This window comes from Eutrigla gurnardus (genome assembly GCF_963514095.1).
Source record: "Eutrigla gurnardus genome assembly, chromosome: 1".
NCBI classification, from domain to species: domain Eukaryota; kingdom Metazoa; phylum Chordata; class Actinopteri; order Perciformes; family Triglidae; genus Eutrigla; species Eutrigla gurnardus.
Genome location: NC_139915.1, coordinates 36929878 through 36951201, shown reverse-complemented (window position 1 = coordinate 36951201; position 21324 = coordinate 36929878). Strand labels below are relative to the sequence as shown.

The following is a 21324-nucleotide window of genomic DNA, read 5'->3' as shown; positions in this document are numbered from 1 at the left end:
GCAATATTCAGAGAAAAAAGTCACACATTCGCCGCTTTATAAACTCACAAATTTGCGACTTTTTTTTCTCCGAATATGAACAAAAAACAAAAGAACAGATCCGAGACTTTGTGTTTCTCTGCAGCAGCAGAAGTTAAATTCTTGCTTGTTGTTCTGAGTTCCATAAAAATAACTCAAATACAATTGAATTTAAAGACAAAGAGACCAGTCTGTCTGCAGCTGGACCAACATGGCCGACACAGAATCACATATTCACCATCAACACATGACACACACACACACACACACACACACACACACTGAGTGTGTTGTATTTAATGAGTCTCAGTGTGTGACATATATAGATATATGTGTATATATATATATATATATATATATATATATATCCTCGGGTTGCAGATGTTTGGGGGTCACTGTGTGCAGAGTTCAGGTTTTCATCTGACGGTTTGGTAGTTTAAGCTTCATATGTTTCCAATCCGTCAACACAGCCACAGATCCAGACAGCCGACCACAGACTTCAAAATAAAACATATTCGAACTACTGCAGTTTCAAAATAAAAGTCTCGATAGTTGCAGATTGTGGGGAAAAAGTGTTTTTTTTTCAAGACACTGATTATTTAAAGGCACTGACTGTTTTGAAATCATCTGCCAGCGCGCTGTAGCATCAGCTGCTTCTTAAAACCACCGAAGAACATCTGCACACGCTCAGATGTGACCTCAGTCGACCCAAACAGATGTTCGTGGTTAAAAGCCCGCGGAGCTGCAGCTGACCAGAAGAAAAACTGAAGCCTACAGGAAGCATCGAGGCTTCATGAACCCTCGCAGGCTACGAGGCTTCTTCAACGCCAGTCACCAAACTTTGTACCGCGTTGTCTGAGTTATCAGCTGGTTTCCCCCAGCTCTCATGTGGTTCTGTTCAACCATTTCTGTCCCCACACTTCCTGTTCTGCTGCATTGTTAATGTATTATTTATTTATTTTAGAAATCAAACTACAGATATCAGACAGTTCAAAAAGATGTAACATCATTTTCATGAGGTGTAGAAAGGAGGAAGGGGAATGTAAGCAATCTGATCTGGTCGTCATCGTCATTATTATTAAAGTGTAATCATGTGAAGGAGAAATATCGTGTTTCATTCTCAGGATGCTTTATGTAATTAATGTATTGAAGAGTTTGTTTTCCAACATTTAATTCCACATGTATGTTGTTTATTTGCCTTTCATGTTCGTGTTCATGTGTGTTATGTGGTCATGTGACTGGCGTGTGTTCTTGTGTCAAACAGGAACTGGTGTGCGTTTGTAGTGACGAAGACGGTGAGCTGCGTGGTCGAGGACGGCGTGGAAGCCTACGTGAAGCCCGATTATCATCCCTGCAGCTGGGGGAGCGGACAGTGTAGCAGGGTGGTAGCGTGAGTACACACACACACACACACACACACACACACACACACACACACCGTCCAGTCACAGGTGCTCGGTGGGTCTCACCAAGCTGGATTCACTGGATCCAGCAAGACCCACGTGGGCTGGTCTACCACAGCTGGAGGAACCAGAATCAAGTATTGATCTGTGATTTAATATCAATAACCAGATGAAAAGGATGCTGAAATAACTCCATCATGATGGTGATCAGTAAAAAGTGCTGAGTCATGCTTTGTTAGGTCTGTCTGCAAGACCACAAGATAACTCCTGTTAAAACGCTGGTTTTCTGAATGGAGTCTGGTTGATGGGTGCTAGGCTACGCTAACATTGTAGCTGCTCCATCAAAACTCCATATAAGGTCATCTAGACATAAATACAGCAGAGACCTTGTTGTTTGGACCACAGACAGTCTCTGGTTCCTCCACATAGTCTGGTCTGGTCTCTGGACTAATGTGGGCTACTATCTAGACCTCTGGGGGACCACAGACAGTCTCTGGTTCCTCCACATAGTCTGGTCTGGTCTCTGGACTCATGTGGGCTACTATCTAGACCTCTGGGGGACCACAGACAGTCTCTGGTTCCTCCACATAGTCTGGTCTCTGGACTAATGTGAGCTACTATCTAGACCTCTGGGGGACCACAGACAGTCTCTGGTTCCTCACATAGTCTGGTCTCTGGACTAATGTGAGCTACTATCTAGACCTCTGGGGGACCACAGACAGTCTTTGGTTCCTCCACATAGTCTGGTCTGGTCTCTGGACTAATGTGGGCTACTATCTAGACCTCTGGGGGACCACAGACAGTCTCTGGTTCCTCCTCATAGTCTGGTCTGGTCTCTGGACTAATGTGAGCTACTATCTAGACCTCTGGGGGACCACAGACAGTCTCTGGTTCCTCCACATAGTCTGGTCTCTGGACTCATGTGAGCTACTATCTAGACCTCTGGGGGACCACAGACAGTCTCTGGTTCCTCCACATAGTCTGGTCTGGTCTCTGGACTAATGTGGTCTACTATCTAGTCCTCTGGGCGACCACAGACAGTCTCTGGTTCCTCCACATAGTCTGGTCTGGTCTCTGGACTAATGTGAGCTACTATCTAGACCTCTGGGGGACCACAGACAGTCTCTGGTTCCTCCACATAGTCTGGTCTGGTCTCTGGACTAATGTGAGCTACTATCTAGACCTCTGGGGGACCACAGACAGTCTCTGGTTCCTCCACATAGTCTAGTCTGGTCTCTGGACTAATGTGAGCTACTATCTAGACCTCTAGGGGACCACAGACAGTCTCTGGTTCCTCCACATAGTCTGGTCTGGTCTCTGGACTAATGTGAGCTACTATCTAGACCTCTGGGGGACCATAGACAGTCTCTGGTTCCTCCACATAGTCTAGTCTGGTCTCTGGACTAATGTGGGTTGTCTCTCGTGTCTCCGAAGCTATCGGACCTACATGAGGCCTCGGTACAAGGTGGCCTACAAAATGGTGACGGATATGGAGTGGAAGTGTTGCCATGGTTACAGTGGAGAGGACTGCAATCAAGGTCCAGTTGGAGGAGCAGGAACCCAGATTTCCACCACCAGACCTCAGCCCAGACCAGGGGTGCAGGGAGGGGGGGCCAGCTATGGACAGGGTGGAGGAGGAGGCAGTTCTGGATCGGGACACGGCGGTGAGTGGATTCTCATATTGATACTTTTGATCCATATTTGCAAAAGAAATAAGTGTTTCTGATGTGAGACCAGTACGAGGACTAACTTCTGTCCCTTGCATGCTCAGCTGTTGAACAGAACCAGCAGGAGGGATCGGATCGGGGATCCGGGATCGGGGATCAGGTCTGAGTTGTGACTAAAGCTTCCTTCTCTTCCAGGGCGAGTGGAGAGCGAGAAGATGAGGCAGCTGGAGGAGAAGATCCAGAGTCTGACCAAAAACCTCCAGGACCTTCAGTCCACCGTGAACCAGCACTTTGAACAGGAGGGCAACAGACCGGGAGGAGGAGGAGGAGGAGGAGGAGGAGGAAGAAACCCTGCTGATGCAGCTCAGCCGGAGATCAAAGAGACAATTAACAGCATTCAGACCAAACTGGACCAGCTGGACAACCGCACACAGGTGTTTAATCCGAGTCCCCAAAGGCCTAAAGCTACGTGCTATTAATCACGCAAAGCACATCACATTGCCCTTGCAGCGGTTCGGAGCGCTGGTTGTGCACGCCCTCGGAAATTAACGCTACGCGGCTGCAAGATTGCAATAAGCATATAGCCGGCACAAAAATGACAACAAAGTGTGTAAAGTTTTGAACAAAGATGATGAGAGCAAATCTGCAATTCCCCGCATCTCTAAGATGTGTCGACCAACATGCGTCATAATAGCCTGCGACAGATCAGCACCATTTTAGAAGTCGCTGTGGAAACCCTTCGTGCACGGCAATGAAAGCGGACCAAATTCCCCAAAAAATCATACGCTACTTTACACCAGGCAAATCTGGGAAGCGCTACTTCGGTACTGTTGTACACGGTGGTGCGCCCTCTAGAGGGAGCCATGAGTAACACGTGTTTACACGTCATCTACGCGTACGCCTGCTCCAATTACGTTGGACCGTAAGTATCAGTGGCGGACTCCGGCGTTGCGTCGGTTGAGCTTCTGGAGGTGATCCCTGTCTGTTAGTTCAACTACGATGGATTTGTTGCCTGAACCAAACTTCACTAGCCTCGCTCACCCTGACTTACGATGACGCAAACACGGATCGTTACGATTAAATGTGGTGTTTTTAACCAGAACTGTTGCTGACGCGCCTCTGCTCCTGCAGGCCCACGACAAAACCCTGGTCAGCATCAACAACCACCTGGTGAACGGGAAAGGGAACGAGCTGGAGGGGGGGCCGTCTGGAGGAGGTCTGGGCGGAGGGAGGCTGAACTCGCTGAAGGAGGAGATCCTGAGGGAGCTGGAGAGGAGGGTGTCTCTGTCCTGCTCCTCCTGTCAGGTATCACCTTTAACCCTGAGACATCATGTGTTTGGTGTCTGAGACGTCTTTCACCTATTTGTGGGTTGTGTGTTTTCCAGGCCGGCGTGGAGGATCTGCGCAGACAGCAGCAGGAGGACCGTGAGAGCATTCGAGCTCTGGAGAAACGGCTAAACGCCATGGATGTCCGGTATGGGCAGAGCCTTGACGGACTGCGTCGGGAGGTGGTGCGTTCGCAGGGATGCTGCGCCACCGTAGATGACCTCCAACACCGCGTCACTGACGCCGAGCGCAAGATCGACACGGCCTCAGAGAACTTTGATGTCCTGCAGAACCGTCTGGACAGGGAGCTCAGCGGAGGAGGTGGCGGCAATGGGAACGGCAACCTCGGAGGAGGGGGAGGGTTTGGTGGTGGTGCCGGGGGAGAAGAGGGGGGCGTTTCCGTGACAGAGGACAGACTGGACCATCGGCTGAGGGACCTGGAGCGGCGGGTCAACAACACAGTGCAGCGGACCGAGCAGAGCTGCTCATACCTGGAGAACGACCTGAAGGACTACTTCCACCGAGAACTGGGGGACCTGAGGACGGTGTTCCTGGACCGGTTTGATGACCAGGCCTTCAGGATCGCAGACGTGGAGCTGGACCTGGCACTGGTGAAGGACAGCGTGGGCGACCACGGCAGGAGGCTGTCCAAGCTGGAAAACACCACATCGCTCATCAGCCGGAGACTGGAGGAATGCAGCTGTGGGGGGCCTGAAGGAGGGTCTACAGGAGGAGGGTCTACAGGAGGTGGATCCACAGGAAGTGCGTCTACAGGAGGAGGGTCTACAGGAGGAGGGTCTACAGGAGGTGGATCCACAGGAGGTGGATCCACAGGAGGAGGGTCTACAGGAGGTGATTACAGCAACAGTATACAGTTACAGTAGTATTGATCATGTATCAGCCAATCATAACTGTCTGTGTTATAATAACAACAACAACAAAAAATGCAGCTTCCCGCTAACATGCTAACACCCCCGTCACCAGAGGTGGGAAGTAACAAAGTAAAAGTACTTTGTTACTGTACTTAAGTAGAGTTTTCAGGTACTTTACTTGAGTATTTATGTTTTCATTTACGTCTACTTTGTCTGTACTTTTAAAGAAGTAGAATCAGTCCTTTTAGCCTTTTGAACACAAGTATCTGTACTTCTACTTGAGTATTAATGTCTGTACTTTGGATACGTCTCTACTCATAAACTTTGTTGTACAGGAAGTGCGTCTACAGGAGGAGGGTCTACAGGAGGAGGGTCTACAGGAGGTGGATCCACAGGAGGTGGATCCACAGGAGGAGGGTCTACAGGAGGTGGATCCACAGGAGGTGGATCCACAGGAAGAGGATCTACAGGAGGTGGATCCTCAGGAAGTGGGTCTACAGGAGGAGGGTCTACAGGAGGTGGATCCACAGGAGGTGGATCCACAGGAAGAGGATCTACAGGAGGTGGATCCTCAGGAAGTGGGTCTACAGGAGGAGGGTCTACAGGAGGTGGATCCACAGGAGGTGGATCCACAGGAAGAGGATCTACAGGAGGTGGATCCTCAGGAAGTGGGTCTACAGGAGGAGGGTCTACAGGAGGTGGATCTACCAGAGGAGGATCTACCGGAGGTAGAGGCGATGGATTACCTGGGACAGGAGGAGATCGAGATGGCACGACAGAGAAGTCCCTGGCGTGGAGAGTGGTCGCCAACGAGGACCAGATTCGACACTTCAACACTCAACTCAAAGACCTGTCGGTGTCTGGAGACTCTCTGCACGACAAGGTGAGGTCTAGATTCCCAACACGTTTTTTAAATGAGAACTGGACTTTATTTAAATATATGAACAATATCTCAAGAATATTAACATGTGAATCTTGTTGAGGTTGTGGACCTGAGCCACGACGTCCGTCAGATCAAGGCCCTGACCGGCGATCATGGCGAACACTTCAACCGAATCGTGACGGAGGTGGAGCTGCTGGGGCAGGGCTGCGAGCTGTGCGGGAAGGTGGAGGACGAGCTGCAGAGGCTAAAGAACCACTCCCAGGATGCACTGGGGCGCATGCAAGGCCACATCAACAGACTCCAGATCAGACTGGACTCGGGGAGCGAAGGCTGCCCCCAGGTCTGTTCGGGGCTGGAGGATGAAGTCCGCCTGCTGCGGGACGACGTCAGGAGGTGCACCAGCCAATGTAAGAGCAGCCCGGCCACGCCCACAGGTCAGATCAACCAATCAGATGAGTGGCAAGAGTTACAGTTCCTTTCCAGTTTACAATGATAATGGAGTCAGAAGTAAAAACTCAACATCACTTCTTTTCACGTGTTTCTGCATCTCGTTATTCTGAGGCAGAAAGAACCTCCAGTGTTTATCCATCACGTTGACATTTTTGTAAAATGAGTTCGGAATTCTGTCCAAACACGCACCAAAGTGCTTTTAACGTGAGCGGTACCGAACTGCTGGAAGCGTCAGAGCTTCGCTCATAGCAGTACGTTTGCGGTCTCAGCGGTTTCCTCTCATGTGGTGGCCTCTCAGTCCGTCGGTTCCACTGCAAGTAGATCACCTCGCTAATCGATCTATAATCTATAATCTACAATGAATCAGCATCAACACATGCTGCTACCAACTGTGATTTTGATGGCCGACTCCCTGGTAGGTGTTTTAATGGAAGCTTCATCCTTTTCAAGTCAATTAACTCCCTCCCTCCGACCCCTCAAGGTGGTGGTTCCGGTGGTTCCGGTGGTTCTGGTGGTTCCGGTGGACCAACAACCAGTGGACGTGGACCTGGGTTGGAGGCTGAGAAGCCTTTAGACGGCCACAGTGTGATCGGCGGCTCCATCAACAACAACCAGCTGAAGACGCTGCAGGGCGAATTGTCCGAGGTCATCCTCACCTTCAGCTCCATCAACGACACCCTGAAGGGGCTCGAACACACGGTGCAGAAACACGGCAGTGTCATCACTGACCTCGGTGAGCCCGGTTTCAGTAACCCCCCGACTCCCTGCGTTCACCGCTCTCTTGGCTAAGGTTCACCCGTTGCTCCCTGACAGGAAACACCAAGGATAAGATCATCTCCGAGCTGGACAAAATCCAGCAGGAGGTGACGGAGCACATGGAGGAGAGCCGCGACCGCCTGGACGGAATGGACCGGGACGTCCGGCGCTTCGAGAGCACGCTCCTGGTGGAGATGGGAGACTGCAGGAGGTCTGGAGATGGGCTGGAGAAGAGGCTGTCCCAGCTGGAGGGGGTCTGTGGGAGGCTGGACGGCGTTTCCCTCTCCATCCTGAAGATCAAGGAAGGTACAGCTCATTTTATGCTGTTTTCTGGATTTATGTTCCTCAGCGAACCTTTTCATTTTCACATGTTGTAGACAAACAATCAGTCGTGTGACAGTTGAGTTTACTTGAAATAACCACAATGTTCAAAACAAGATGTTGACGACCAAAATGCCGAACTCGAGGCTTCGCAGCCGTAGACAAGCCAACGGTGACGTCACGTCATTTCTCATAAACAGTCAATGGTTGAGTCCGAGTGCATGTTAATGCCAAATTAGGCATCATCCTTCCTGCAGTCTGCAGCTCTCTGATTGGATGTTCTAACAAATGCATTCTGGGACTCGTAGTTTATCGGACTGCCCCCTCTTAGTCGGTTAATCGACTAATCGTCGTTTTGGTTTTAAGATTTCTTTACATGATGAGTTGATTTTTGATGCTTTTTCATGCTGAAACGGAAGATTTGAAGATTTCTTCGTTTGTCCTCTAAGACCTCCAAGGTCCAGGACGGTATGTGCTGGTTCCCGTGTTCCCCGTGCTGTTTTTAACATGCTGGTCTGTGTCCCGGGTTCAGGACTTAACCGACACGTGTCCAGTCTGTGGACCTGCGTCTCCGGTCTGAACGAGTCCGTTGTTCACCACGGAGGACTCGTTGACGTCATCCAGAAGAACCAGGACGACGTCTACAGCAGGATGAAGAACCTGAACTCCAGCCTGAACCAAATCCTCAAAGACCTGCAGAGTTCCTCTGAGCAGGACCGGACCGGTGAGCTGGACTCTCAGTTCTTTACTCAGTGAAGGTTCCGTAGGAAGTCTTGGCTTATTTCTCAGCTGCTTCGGCTCACGAGTCCACGTTCCCTCTTGGTACGGGATTGAAATGTGTCGTCGTTGGACTCGGTGACCAAAAACAGATTCTGCTGGCATCTTTTTGCAGTTTTGCGAGATGACGAAGATGTGAGCGTTTCAATAAAGTTTTGAGTTTTTAGTATAAAGAAACGCTGTCATGTCAAGGATTTCACTGTTTCTAATGTGTTAAATGAGTAAATTCATTCACGGTTAATTACATGAAATAAATAACAGCAGCAGCGTCACCTCCTGCTGGAGGTTCTTGGTATTACAGTCCTGGCCGTTCAGGGACCAGTACCGGTCTAAAATCCGGTCTAATGTTTTGACAAACTTCACTTCACTTTTGGTGATTCTGAAAATGTCCCGAAGCAACTGAGAAGAAGCTGCAGAATGTTAACGGGGTCTTTCTAAATGTGTGAAAAAGTCGTAAGTTGTACCGTTTTGTTTCGTAGGCGCCGTGCTGTTCAACAGAGGTTTGAATTTGTCCCTTTTATTTTTTCTTTGTTAACTCACTAACTGAACATGTTCTAACGCCGATAATAAAACACACAACTCAAATTTCGGTTCAGTCGAAGTGTATCGTTTCCATGACGACGGCATTTTTGTCAAACAAAGGAAAACTTTTGAAAACGGCTTCCAGAGTGAAACCTTATGCAACTCCAGCGTCACCGCGTAAACTAGCAAAACCTGGTCTCTGTGGAAACGGCGAAGTCGCAGCTCCTCTTGGAGGATCACCGAGTTTATTAGTAACAACTCTATGTGCATAAAAAACGATGAAAATATGTTTTTTGTTGGTGTTCTCGCCATGATGTTTGTCGGCGTGCTGAGACAACCAAGCGTTCGTGAGCAGGATGGACGCTGTGACTGTGGTTCACCGGATGCACCTGAAGGGCTCTCTGTTAGAACGCGTCACCTCCACCTACTGGCCTGGCATGCACACCGCAGCGTTTCAGCTTGGTGGATCTGTCACAAGACCGTTGTCATGGAAACGTAGCCTAAAACTGTCAGCAGCACCAACACAAAACATAACTCCTACTTATTATTCATTACAGCAACAGTATACAGTTACAGTAGTATTGATCATGTATCAGCCAATCATAACTGTCTGTGTTATAATAACAACAACAACAAAAAATGCAGCTTCCCGCTAACATGCTAACACCCCCGTCACCAGAGGTGGGAAGTAACAAAGTAAAAGTACTTTGTTACTGTACTTAAGTAGAGTTTTCAGGTACTTTACTTGAGTATTTATGTTTTCATTTACGTCTACTTTGTCTGTACTTTTAAAGAAGTAGAATCAGTCCTTTTAGCCTTTTGAACACAAGTATCTGTACTTCTACTTGAGTATTAATGTCTGTACTTTGGATACGTCTCTACTCATAAACTTTGTTGTATTAACAAACAGAAGGAATGATGGGAAACAACTGCATTCGCTGCAGATCCATGAAGCTTTTTAACCTCTTTAAATGTGCCAGTTTCACCCTCATTGTCAGCTGAATGAAATAAGACCCTTCGTGTCGCATCGTCACACAGGCCCGCCTGGACCCCCGGGACCCTCAGGAGAGAGAGGCTTTAATGGGCTGCCGGGGCCTCGTGGGCCTCTCGGACATCCCGGACGTCAAGGTGAAAGCGGAGCGCGAGGTCTACCTGGTACGACGCAATCTGACATATTTATAAAGACGTGGAGGTGAAAGTTCATAATGGTTGTTATGATTTCTATTTCCTGCCTTTTCTTACTGCTGCTCTGTTTTTAACAGGTCCCAAAGGTGAATCAGGTATGTTTTTTAATTTGTTTCAAAATATCGCATTTGTTCTCTGTAATCGTAAAAGAGAGAATACCTATCTTTGATAGTACAGATAGTCTCCTTCACTTGACCTCCAAGACATTAAGGGACAACATTTTGGGATTTAGTAACAAGGTTTTTCTCGGCAGAACTTCGTCAGGTTATTCGGATTTTGTGTTTTCGCCCCATTCGCATTGCATGTCATTGCAAGTCATTGGAAGTCATTGGAAGTTATTGGAAGTCATTGCATGTCATTGCGTACCACACCAGGCGTTAGAAGCCACTAAGATCAAATACTGGGAGAAAAAGCTCTTTTAATGGTTTCTTTTTAAAACGGAAAGACTGAGATGTGCCGGAGTTACTGGGTTTCGGTGCTGTGTCTTCAGGTCTGCCTGGGATCGATGCTCATGTGCCCAGACTGTCCTTCTCTGCTGCGCTCACTGTTCCCATGGAGAGAGCTGGAACCATCATCTTCGACAAGGTCTTCGTCAACGAAGGGGACTTCTATGACCAGAGAACAGGTACGGCTGAGGGCAGGTTGGTTGCTTCACGTTGTCATGATGAAGTAAGTTTGTATTCAGACCCAGCTCGTTGGTCCCAAACCTGGAGCGTCTCGCCGATGGACTGGTCACGAGTAATATTCACGTTTACGTGACCCTGATCCTTGGATCCTGACACGTTGTCCTGTTGTGGTCCCGTTCAGGTGTCTTCACCGCCCCCGTGGACGGACGTTACTTCTTCAGCGCCATCCTGACGGGCCACAGGAACGAGAAGATCGAGGCGGTCCTGTCCAAGTCCAACTACGGCGTGGCGCGGGTGGACTCCGGGGGCTACCAGCCCGAAGGCCTGGAGAACAACCCCGTGGCCGAGGCCAAGACCACGCCGGGGTCTCTGGCTGTCTTCAACATCATCCTGCCCCTGCAGACCCGGGACACGGTCTGCATCGACCTGGTGATGGGCAAGCTGGCCCACTCCGTGGAGCCCCTCACCATCTTCAGCGGCATGCTGCTGTACGAAGACATGTGAGGGGGGCCCGAGGGGGGCCGAGGTCCGGGGAACGCACCCCCCCCTCCCCGCCCACCAGAGGCGGCCCCCTGAACTACGATGTCACTTCCTTCCTCAGTCGCCGGTGATGCCGAACTGACGTTTTCAGTGAACTGTCGGGTGCCGGACAGGTTTTACGATTTCTTGTTTGACTGGCTTTATGTTGTGACTGCTTTAATCCAGCCATCTGATCTGATGTGGTCTGATGTGGTCTAAAAACCAGACCAGCACTGTGAGGACAGATGTCCCTGTAAACCAGGATCAGCCGATGCCCGGCCTCGGAGGCTTAGAACGGCTGCGATGTGTGAATTTGGACTGAAGTGTCGGGACGGACGGACGCTCGTCGCCATCAGATCAGACGTTGGCATGGCAACAACGTTGACTTTTAAATGTGATGGAAAAAAAGCTTCATAAACAAAACAACTAACGGGATGTTCTGTTCGTGTTGTGAATGTTTTATATTCAGCTGAAGCTCGTTTTTGTTCGTTCCCGCCAAATATTTCAAGCTGTTACCATTTAACTTCTGTGTGATGGACGAACGCTGGAAAAGGCGACGCAAAAGAGCAACTAAACCAAAAACCAACACGTCCGGGTATTTATGGTGCCGGTTGATTCGGCGCTCCTTTGTCCCGCCGAGCGGTTTATCATTGAACTTCTCTCTGATGGACCTAAAAGAGAAAAACAAAACGATGTAATGCTTCAACGGAGAAAAAAGCCCTGCGATCGTAACGCTACACCGCAGACGTGACGATATTTTCTGTTTTCACGTTCTTTGTTGATTTCCAGACTGGAGGCACTTCAGCCGACACGGCGTGGTTTAGTTACTCTTCACGTAAATACTGAAAAAAACATAAACATATTGAAGTTTTATCAACGAGTTGTTCTAATAGAATTAATAATAGAATTAAAAGTGCACCGATGCATTCACTGACTGAGTCCAAACGTGGGATTTATTGATGCAGATAGAAATACTACAGTTAACGACGAAGGACAACACAAAGTGAGGTGATGATGATGATGATGGTGATGATGATGATGATGATGTGTGTGTGTTTGGACGCTGTTTTGTTTTTTTACACTTCCCACTTTTGACAAATCATTTTCACTGTCATTAAAGTAAACACGAGTTAAAGAGGCCGGCGGTTGTTTTCCACCATCTGTGCTGCATTCATAATCTAATATTAAAAACACCCTCGTAGTATTTTTATGGATTGTATTTATTTAGTTTTGTTGTATTTATTACAGAAAAACCGAACAATTCTTATTCCAGTTTTACCTTTTAATATTCAAGTTGTTAAAATGTGAAATAGCAGAAGAAACTCCAAACGATCAAATCTTCAGGCCGGACGAACCTCATGTGTGTTTAATGCAAAGTAATCAGCAGTCTTCTTCTTCTTCTTCTTCTTCTTCTTCTTCTTCTTCTTCTTCTTCTTCTTCTTCTTCTTCTATGTTTGCTCTTTCGTCAGCTGAGCTTGAGCCCGCCTCCTCATGGCGAGTGCCGTCATCGTGCAGCAGAGTGTCAGGCAGGGGAAGGAGGCGCAGGCCAGCAGGAGGCGCTCCTCTCCAAACTCCCGGACCAGCGACGGCCGCCGCCACAGGAAGTCCTGGAACAGCGCCTCCTGCTGGGCCAGCGTGCAGAGGGACAGCAGGAGGTGGAAGAGCTGGTGGCCATGGCCGACGATGTCGTAGCCGCCCGGGGAGAAGCGCTCGGGGACGGGGCAAGAGAAGAAGAAGGCTGACAGCAGGAACAGCACCACCTGGTGGAGGGACAGGCGAAGACAGCTGCGTGAGATGACTGTGGTCCCCCAGAGGTCTAGATAGTAGACCACATTAGTCCTGAGACCACTCACTAGACTAACTGTATAAGCTGATGGCGAGTAGAAAGAAGCCTCACCTGCAGGAAGTGCAGTGGCAGTGCAGAGCTGCTGGTCCAGCTGCGGGTGGCGAGGCGGTGGGCGACGGGGCTGATGTCCAGCAGGTAGGCCACGCCCATCGGCAACACCTGACAGAGCTTCCTGTGGAGCGGGTACGGCCGCCGGAAACGGAGCTTCGCGTAGCAGCAGGTGGCGCAGGAGAGCCAGGCGAGGAGTGCGGCGGCCGGGAGGAAGACCTGGGAGGGAAAAAATGACATCATCAGTACAATCTGAACGCCTTCATGCCGGGATGGATGGACAGACGCAAATCGTAACAGACCTGTCCCAGCATGCTTTGCATCCAGGCGGCGTCGGAGCTGTACAGGCACAGAGCCAGAGCGCAGCCGTACTGGTAGACGGCCACGCCCACGTAGTCCAGGAAGAAGAGCGAGTAATGCCAGCGCTCCGAATGGGACTGGAACAGGTGAGCTGCAGCGCTGCAACGCAACGCAACGGAGTCCGTGAGTCCACGCTGACGGACACGGACGCTTTGAGGACTACGGTTTTGAAGCCTCCTACTCAGCATTTTGGCAGTAGCCATTTTGTATTTTTTTGCTACCAGTAGAAGGAAGTGACCATATTTGGACTGTGGAGGAGCAACGGGTGGATCTGATGAGCCAAACCCGAGCAGCACCCTTACTCACCTGCAGCTCAGGTACGTGATGGCAGAGAGAACATAGAGGACCAGAGGCAGAGAAGACGCGTCCAGCGAGAGTCCCTGACCTTCAGGACCCCGCAGCCGAAGACCCAGAATCCCCTGAGGAGGTCAAAGGTCAGAGAATAAGAGGTCAAATGTGCAGCTCTCAGACACCAAGCGGAAGGGGACCGTGCCTGTAGTACCCCTCCTTGCAGGACGGTGAACACTGAGAACCTCAGCGCCACGCAGACAGCGGCCAGCAGGTGGCTCCACACGTTCAGGGTCTCGTTGTGGATCTGGAAGAGGCTCAGGACGTAGCAGCGCCACGACAGGCCCACGGGGCGGTACCCGGACAGGATGAAGCGCTCCCGGAACAGAGGGGGCACGTCCACGTCCCGGACGGTGGGGGGGAGGGAGGGCAGGAGGCGGTCCAGCAGGGGGAGGGGGGCGAGGCACAGGGAGGGGCGGGCGAACGACACCCGGGGCATTATGGGAGAAGATCCTCAGCCGGCTCGTTGTTCTGTACGGAGCTGAAACCATTAGACGGGTTCTTATAGTGGCTTATAGTCACGATCCCTCACAATCCCTCACGTTCCCCCATGATCCCTCACGTACCTGAATATTCCCTCACGTTCCCTCAGGTTCCCCCACATTCCCTCATGTTCCCTCACGATCCTGAATATTCCCTCACGTTCCCTCACGATCCCTCACAATCCCTCACGTTCCTGAATATTCCCTCACATTCCCTCACGATCCCTCACGATCCCTCACGATCCCTCACGTTCCTGAATATTCCCTCACGTTCCCTCAGGTTCCCCCACATTCCCTCACGTTCCCCCACAGTATTACGAACCCTTTAAGAGGATCAGAGAACCCTTAGACGAACCTTCAGATATCTCCACCGACAGCAGGAAGGTCAAAGGTCACGGTGGTGAGACAGGAAGTGGAGAGGAAATGCCTACCGGGCTTCTTCTGCTCGGTTCTACTGTTCTGTCCAGTTGGTCGCCGTCGTTTGTCCCGTTGGCCGTTTAGGTGCTGCAGACCGGCCCCGACACACACACACACACACACACACACACACACACACACACACACACACACACACACACTAATCTAATCTCCACAATGTGTTCTTGTTTTCAGCTAATTGGAGTTGATTTCAGGCGTCATGAGACTGAACACACACCTCACTCTGTTACACTCTCCCTCCTCCCTCTCTCTCCCTCCTCCCTCTCTCTCCCCCCTCCCTCTCTCCCACTCTCTCTCCCCCCTCTCTCCCCCCTCTCTCTCCCCCCTCCCCCCCTCTCTCCCCCCGCCTCTCCCTCTCTTCCCCTCTCTCCCCCCCTCTCTCTCCCCTCTCTCTACCCCCCTCCCCCCCCCTCTCTCCCCCCGCCTCTCCCTCTCTTCCCCTCTCTCCCCCCTCTCTCCCCCCGCCTCTCCCTCTCCCTCTCTTCCCCTCTCTTCCCCTCTCTCCCCTCTCTCTCCCCCCCCCCCTCTCTCCCCCCGCCTCTCCCCCTCCCTCCCTCTCTCTCTCTCTGGTGGTTCGAGGTGGAATGTTACCACAGTATAGAGGTAATCTATTACACGTGTCACAATCTTAAAGTATCAATGAAGTCACTAATCACATGGCATGTTTTGGTGCCATCTGAGCGTTGCCATGGAGACAGATGACACAATCTACAACAACAACAACAACAAGGCTAATGATGGAACCCATGCAGTAAAATCAGAGAAAAGTTCATTCCAGGTTTTATTTTTTCACATTTTTAATCAATGACTTTTGCCTTTGCCTTCTGTTCCCGGGTCCAGGTGGACCAGGTCCAGTGGACCAGGTTCAGGTGGACGTGGTCCGGTCCTTGTAGGTCATGGCCCAGACGCAGGTGCAGCCGACAGCCACTGAGCGGTACGACGCGGTGTAACAGCGTCCTCGACCCTTCCGGTTCAGGACCAGGACGCTCTGGTAGATTGGGACTGAGTTCAGGTTTTGTCCGCCCGTCCGTCCGCCAGGACTAGAACAGAAGCTGCTGCTGCACTCGGCCTCCCAGAGGGTCAGGGGGATCCGGGTGGTCACCGTGGAGGACCTGAGGAGCAACGAAGGTCGTGGTTTCAGAACGGGAACGAGGTCTCGTGGGGGGTCACAGTTAAGGACTCTGGTCTCAGTCTCTGGTTTGTACTGGTGTAGTTTGGGTCTCTGTATGTGAGATACTATCGTAGACCTCTGGGAGACCACAGTCGTGAGATTTAAGAATTTTACAACAATAACAACTGTACTATTTCTGTTATTTTTGTAATTTTCACTCACTCATTTCATTTCATTTCATTTTGATTTATTTCATTCATGGTTCTCACATAGTTGCATATATACATAGTGTACACATTTTCACCATGAATGAAAAGGAGCAGGATGAAGAAAAAACGTATAATACCTGCCCCTCTCTGTTGTTACAAATTTAAATGGCTTACTTCAACACCAATATTATTCTCTGTTTCAAAATATTAAAGAAGACTCCTGTGATGTCATTGCAAATCTACGAAGGCGTATCCGCTGTAGAAAAAAACAAAAAAACGGAGCCGGGGGGGGGGGCAATATTCTGAGAAAAAAAGTGGCAAATTTGCAAGTTTGTTACGATGCTAACAACCAGCATCTATGCTAGCAACATCCCATTAAATGTACGTTTATGTTTCTAATGAATCATCCCAAAGTGTGACAACACCTCGTTTACCTCGTTAACCTCGTTAAGGTCCTTAGGGTGATGATGTTGATGCTAATTGTTGGTTTTATTCATATGAGGACAAACTGTTATCTTATGGGTGTTTATTGATCGGGCGGTTGGGCTAAGATGCTAGTGGTAGCTTTCACTTGTTGTCATAGCAAAGGCAAACAACTTGTTTATATCGGCTATGACAGGTGAAAGCTAATGCTAGAATCTTAGCCCAACCTCCGATCAATAATCGCAAAAACAAAACAGAATTTGCGAATTTGCAACTTTATTAACTCGCAAATTTGCAATTGCAATTTTTTTTTCTGAATATTGCTTTTTTATTTGTATTTGTATTTTTCCAACAGTGGCCCTGATACGCCGTCGTACAAACCAAACGCCTAAAAAATGATTAATTTAAAAATGATTTTAATCTGAAAGAATCCAAAAAGAGACGATGAACGATGAAGATACTGACCTCCAGCTCCACGGAGACAGAGATCGGACATGGATGTCTCCGCTCGCATCGGACGAGGACGCCGTCTCCGAGGAGAACGCCAACACCGAGTCACAGCCAGCAGGGGGCGCTCTGGTCCCCGAGGAGGAGGAGGAGGAGAGTGAGGGGATTACCCACGATACACTGAGACACGCCTGAAACAGGAGAGGAGAGACTTCAGTGACGTGAAGCAATTTTAATAAAGTACTTTAGACTTCTACTCTACTTTATACTTCTACTCTACTTTATACTTCGACTATACTTAATACTTCTACTCTACTAGGTTATACTTCTACTCTACTTTATACTTCTACCATACTATGTTATATTTCTATTCTACTTTGTACTTCTACTCTACTTTGTACTTCTACTCTACTAGGTTATCCTTCTACTCTACTATGTTAAACTTCTCTTCTACTACGTTATACTTCTACTCTACTAGGTAATACTTCTACTCTACCATGTTATACTTCTACTCTACCATGTTATACTTCTACTCTACCATGTTATACTTCGACCTTTCTTAATACTTCAACTCAACTAGGTTATAGTTCTACTCTACTAGGTTATCCTTCTACTCTACTATGTTAAACTTCTCTTCTACTACGTTATACTTCTACTCTACTAGGTAATACTTCTACTCTACCATGTTATACTTCTACTCTACCATGTTATACTTCGACCTTTCTTAATACTTCAACTCAACTAGGTTATAGTTCTACTCTACTACCTTATACTTCTACTCTAGTAGGTTATACTATATCTTTAACTAGATAAGACTAGATTTTAACTAAATTACACTAGATTAGATTAGATTATATTATATTAGGAAAACTAGATTACATTAGACTAGATTAGACTTGATTTTACTAGATTAGATTAGATTATATTAGGAAAACTAGATTACATTAGACTAGATTAGACTTGATTTTACTAGATTAGACTATATTATATTAGGAAAACTAGATTACATTAGACTAGATTAGACTTGATTTTACTAGATTATATTATATTATATTAGGAAAACTAGATTACATTAGACTAGATTAGACTTGATTTTACTAGATTAGATTATATTATATTAGGAAAACTAGATTACATTAGACTAGATTAGACTTGATTTTACTAGATTAGACTAGATTATATTAGATAAAACTAGTTTACATCTGACTAGGTTACACTAGAATGAACTAAATTAGACGAGATTAAGGGTCTGACAGCAGTAGCGGGTCGGCGCTGCAGCGTTGCGTGTCTCGCTGTCTGGCGGTGGCGGCGGCTCACCAGCAGAGTGAAGACGCTGCGTCTCAGCCTCATGATGTCTGCGCCGTCCCGTCCCAAGTGTCTCTCTGCTCTTCTTCTCAGGCGTATTTATGACGGCGGAGAGGGAGATTCCTGCTATCTCTCCATCAGCAGCAGCCTGTCTGCAGATCAGCTCTGATGGAGAGATGAACGACGTGATAACATCTGAACCAACCGGCTCTCACACCACACCGCTGTCACACTCCAGCCTCAAGGGCCCGGATGACAACCAGCAGCAGCAGTAGTAGTAGTAGTAGTAGTAGTAGTAGTAGTAGAGGTACTGCAGGGGCCCGAAATGATTTGATCCCCAAAAAAATGTAATATGTCCAAAAAAACATCTTAACAAGAATACAACCTTTATTAGGCAAATTTAAATCGTATCTATAATAATAATAATAATAATAATAATAATAAATTTTATATATAGGCGCCTGAGAGACGGTAACAAGTTTGGGCAGTTCGGATTAGACAGTTCAACGTTATTCAATGTTATGAGGTGAAATCTGTCATATATAGAATTAATATATGAATCTGTCAACAAGTATTATTTTAACAGTTTGGCATTGTTTGTATCCATCAGGACAAAGTACTGTTACACATGGAACTATAGGCTCTACACATTATTATTGGTTTAATAAGCCACACGAGGAGCAGCGTCACTGACTGACGTCACTGATTGACGCAGCTGCATGTGGTTCCGGGTGATGAACGAGGTTTGATAGCCTCCTCGGGAGACCCGGGGCTCAGTCGGACCCGGACCCGGTCCGGGAGGTCCGCGGGGCTCCGCGAGGTTTCTTGCGTACACACAGAAAGGCGCTTAGCAACCGGAAACTATCCGTCTCTGCGCCCGCTGAGCTGCAAAGTACCCGGATGGCTTCAGGCCTCAATCTGAAGCTATGCTAACGTTAGCAGTAGCGCACATTTAAAAAAGGCTAAAAGTGGCCGCAAAGTGAAAGTGGAGCTGAACGTGTTTGACGGCGAGAGACCGGCGGAGAGTTCGACCTCCACATATGAGCGGGAGGACGCGAACATGTCTTTAAATAACATACTAGTGATGTGCGCATGCGCCACGCTTTTACCGTAAATCACACATGATAGGCACAACAAGTGCGCCACACTTTAATTTAATACTACGATAAATCACCCGGTATATGTGCAACAAGTACACTCCACACACACACACACGCACACACACACACACACACACACACACACTTTACTGCAGGGAGACTGGAGAATGACAGCAGGGGTCTGAAAATATCTAAAACAAAAGTGTTTTACAAAAGTTCTTGAAGATTTTTAGGGATTTTCTGTTAAGCCATTTGTTTGCACACTGATTGAAAATACTCCCCATCATACAACCCCTCCAGATAGCCTGCTGAGCTGTGCCCCCCCCCCCCCCCCCTGCTGGGACACCATGTGGTTTTGGCAGCGGTGCGGTCGCTCTGAGGTTTGAGCAGACTGTTTGAATCCGAGGCGTCAGCAGCGTCTCTGACCTCGTTTAACTGAGACAGGAAACCAGAGACGACGAGTAGTAATCTGATAAATCACCGGCTGCTTCCCGCCAGAGCTGTCAGCACTTTTTCTCCCAGACCAGGAAACATCGCCCACCCGGGTCACATCGCCCCCTCCTGTGGGTCTGTAAACCTCTAACAGTCTCTCCTGGAGGCTGCGGTGTCTTGAGACAAATTTAATATTTTTTACACCTGATGGGACCCAAACGTAGAGTTTGACCTGTAGGGGGCACCAGTCATGTGGTCTTGGTGCTCTGTCATGAGGTCTTGGGGTGCAGTCGAATAGTCAAAAAATAAGGTCCTAACTCCTATTCCTATCTCCTATTCGTTGACCTCTGGGGAAAACGTCACGGGGTCAAGGAAAGGCGATAGGAGAACTCAAAAGGACTTAGGAAAAGTCGACCGCGGTGCTCAGAGAATCCGACCGGACTTTCACTAAGATACGTCATTAAAACGCGGCCGCTGATGATTGGCAGCTGATGATCGGCACCGGCGATTGACGTGCGTCTGCACTGGAGAAACTACAATAATGGACTACAAAAAGCGCATCGTCCACTTCTCCACATGTTGGTTTTATAAACAGCTGGTTCACTGACCGGCTTCAGGTCCAGCAGCTCCTCCTTCCTGTTTGACCGTTGTTTTATAGTTTTCATTTGTGGTTTTAGTTTCGTTTTTGTCAAACATTTGTAACATGATTGAAATAAATAAAAAAAAAACATTCAATTATTACCACTGTCCACACATTTATCAACACTATTCCAATTACTATATGTCTGCATGAAAGTCATTGTTAAATATGTAAATGCACATATCGTATGTTTTCATGAACGGCCGACGTGTGCGGCACTTTAGATGTTGCTCTCGCAAAGAATTGTGGGTCGGCGTAATCTCCTTTCCTATCGCATAGGAAGGTCCGTTGCATCCTATGCTAAAGGAGCTCTGAAAGGAAGCATTGGAGCTCCTTTCCTATGCATTTAGAGAATCCGAACGGCTCTTATCATGGCGGCCACTTGTTTACTTCCGGGTCACTTCTTCAGTTAGGAACCTTCCTAAGCAAAAAAGACTATTCGACTGCACCCCTGGTGCCCTGTCATGTGGTCTTGGTGCCCTGTCATAGTCTTGGTGCCCTGGCATGTAGTCTTGGTGCCCTGTCATGTGGTCTTGGTGCCCTGTCATGTCTTGGTGCCCTGTCATGTGGTCTTGGTGCCCTGTCATGTCTTGGTGCCCTGTCATGTGGTCTTGGTGCCCTGTCATGTCTTGGTGCCCTGTCATGTGGTCTTGGTGCCCTGTCATGTAGTCTTGGTGCCCTGTCATGTGGTCTTGGTGCCCTGTCATGTAGTCTTGGTGCCCTGTCATGTGGTCTTGGTGCCCTGTCATGTGGTCTTGGTGCCCTGTCATGTCTTGGTGCCCTGTCATGTGGTCTTGGTGCCCTGTCATG

At 48.6% G+C, this 21324-nt stretch overlaps 3 protein-coding genes across 12 annotated transcripts in view; 1 reads left to right on the top strand and 2 right to left on the bottom strand.

The window, feature by feature from the left end:
• Nucleotides 1-12529, top strand: part of emilin1b (elastin microfibril interfacer 1b) — a 19717-nt gene extending 7188 nt beyond the window's left edge. Inside the window, exons 2-17 of one of the 10 annotated variants that reach the window (XM_084015807.1) lie at nucleotides 1283-1408; nucleotides 2856-3085; nucleotides 3284-3522; nucleotides 4220-4393; nucleotides 4474-5266; nucleotides 5622-6169; nucleotides 6270-6603; nucleotides 7101-7352; nucleotides 7433-7681; nucleotides 8229-8420; nucleotides 8953-8973; nucleotides 10034-10054; nucleotides 10109-10150; nucleotides 10258-10275; nucleotides 10671-10805; nucleotides 10988-12529. In XM_084015807.1, the coding sequence (XP_083871933.1) occupies nucleotides 1283-1408; nucleotides 2856-3085; nucleotides 3284-3522; nucleotides 4220-4393; nucleotides 4474-5266; nucleotides 5622-6169; nucleotides 6270-6603; nucleotides 7101-7352; nucleotides 7433-7681; nucleotides 8229-8420; nucleotides 8953-8973; nucleotides 10034-10054; nucleotides 10109-10150; nucleotides 10258-10275; nucleotides 10671-10805; nucleotides 10988-11310 (3697 nt within the window). In that variant the 3' untranslated portion in view covers nucleotides 11311-12529. Of the gene's footprint in view, nucleotides 1-1282; nucleotides 1409-2855; nucleotides 3086-3283; nucleotides 3523-4219; nucleotides 4394-4473; nucleotides 5267-5621; nucleotides 6170-6269; nucleotides 6604-7100; nucleotides 7353-7432; nucleotides 7682-8228; nucleotides 8421-8952; nucleotides 8974-10033; nucleotides 10151-10257; nucleotides 10276-10670; nucleotides 10806-10987 lie in introns of all 10 variants that reach the window. The other 9 variants (XM_084015806.1, XM_084015804.1, XM_084015801.1 and 6 more) reach the window with 9 other exon arrangements.
• A 244-nt stretch (nucleotides 12530-12773) lies between these two features.
• Nucleotides 12774-14879, bottom strand: paqr8 (progestin and adipoQ receptor family member VIII; the record flags this gene model as incomplete). The annotated part of the gene is made up of 6 exons (XM_084025008.1): nucleotides 14765-14879; nucleotides 14082-14408; nucleotides 13886-13998; nucleotides 13522-13678; nucleotides 13223-13438; nucleotides 12774-13085 (listed from the first exon to the last, which is right to left on the bottom strand). Exons 2-6 carry the CDS (start codon nucleotides 14364-14366, stop codon nucleotides 12774-12776), a joined length of 1083 nt encoding a protein of 360 aa, XP_083881134.1. The 5' UTR covers nucleotides 14367-14408; nucleotides 14765-14879.
• A 725-nt stretch (nucleotides 14880-15604) lies between these two features.
• il17a/f2 (interleukin 17a/f2) lies at nucleotides 15605-18643 on the bottom strand. The gene is made up of 3 exons (XM_084025599.1): nucleotides 18355-18643; nucleotides 17056-17228; nucleotides 15605-15959 (listed from the first exon to the last, which is right to left on the bottom strand). Exons 1-3 carry the CDS (start codon nucleotides 18385-18387, stop codon nucleotides 15713-15715), a joined length of 453 nt encoding a protein of 150 aa, XP_083881725.1. The 5' UTR covers nucleotides 18388-18643; the 3' UTR covers nucleotides 15605-15712.
• Nucleotides 18644-21324: the final 2681 nt, after the last annotated feature.

Excerpts from the sequence above, each read along its gene's own strand:
- il17a/f2 (XM_084025599.1), bottom strand. The coding sequence starts at position 18,387 with ATGAGGCTGAGACGCAGCGTCTTCACTCTGCTG. Across the intron at positions 17,229-18,354 it reads GCAGCGTCTTCACTCTGCTG|GCGTGTCTCAGTGTATCGTG; the intron begins GTGAGCCGCCGC and ends CTCCTGTTTCAG. Across the intron at positions 15,960-17,055 it reads CTGTCTCCGTGGAGCTGGAG|GTCCTCCACGGTGACCACCC; the intron begins GTCAGTATCTTC and ends GTTGCTCCTCAG.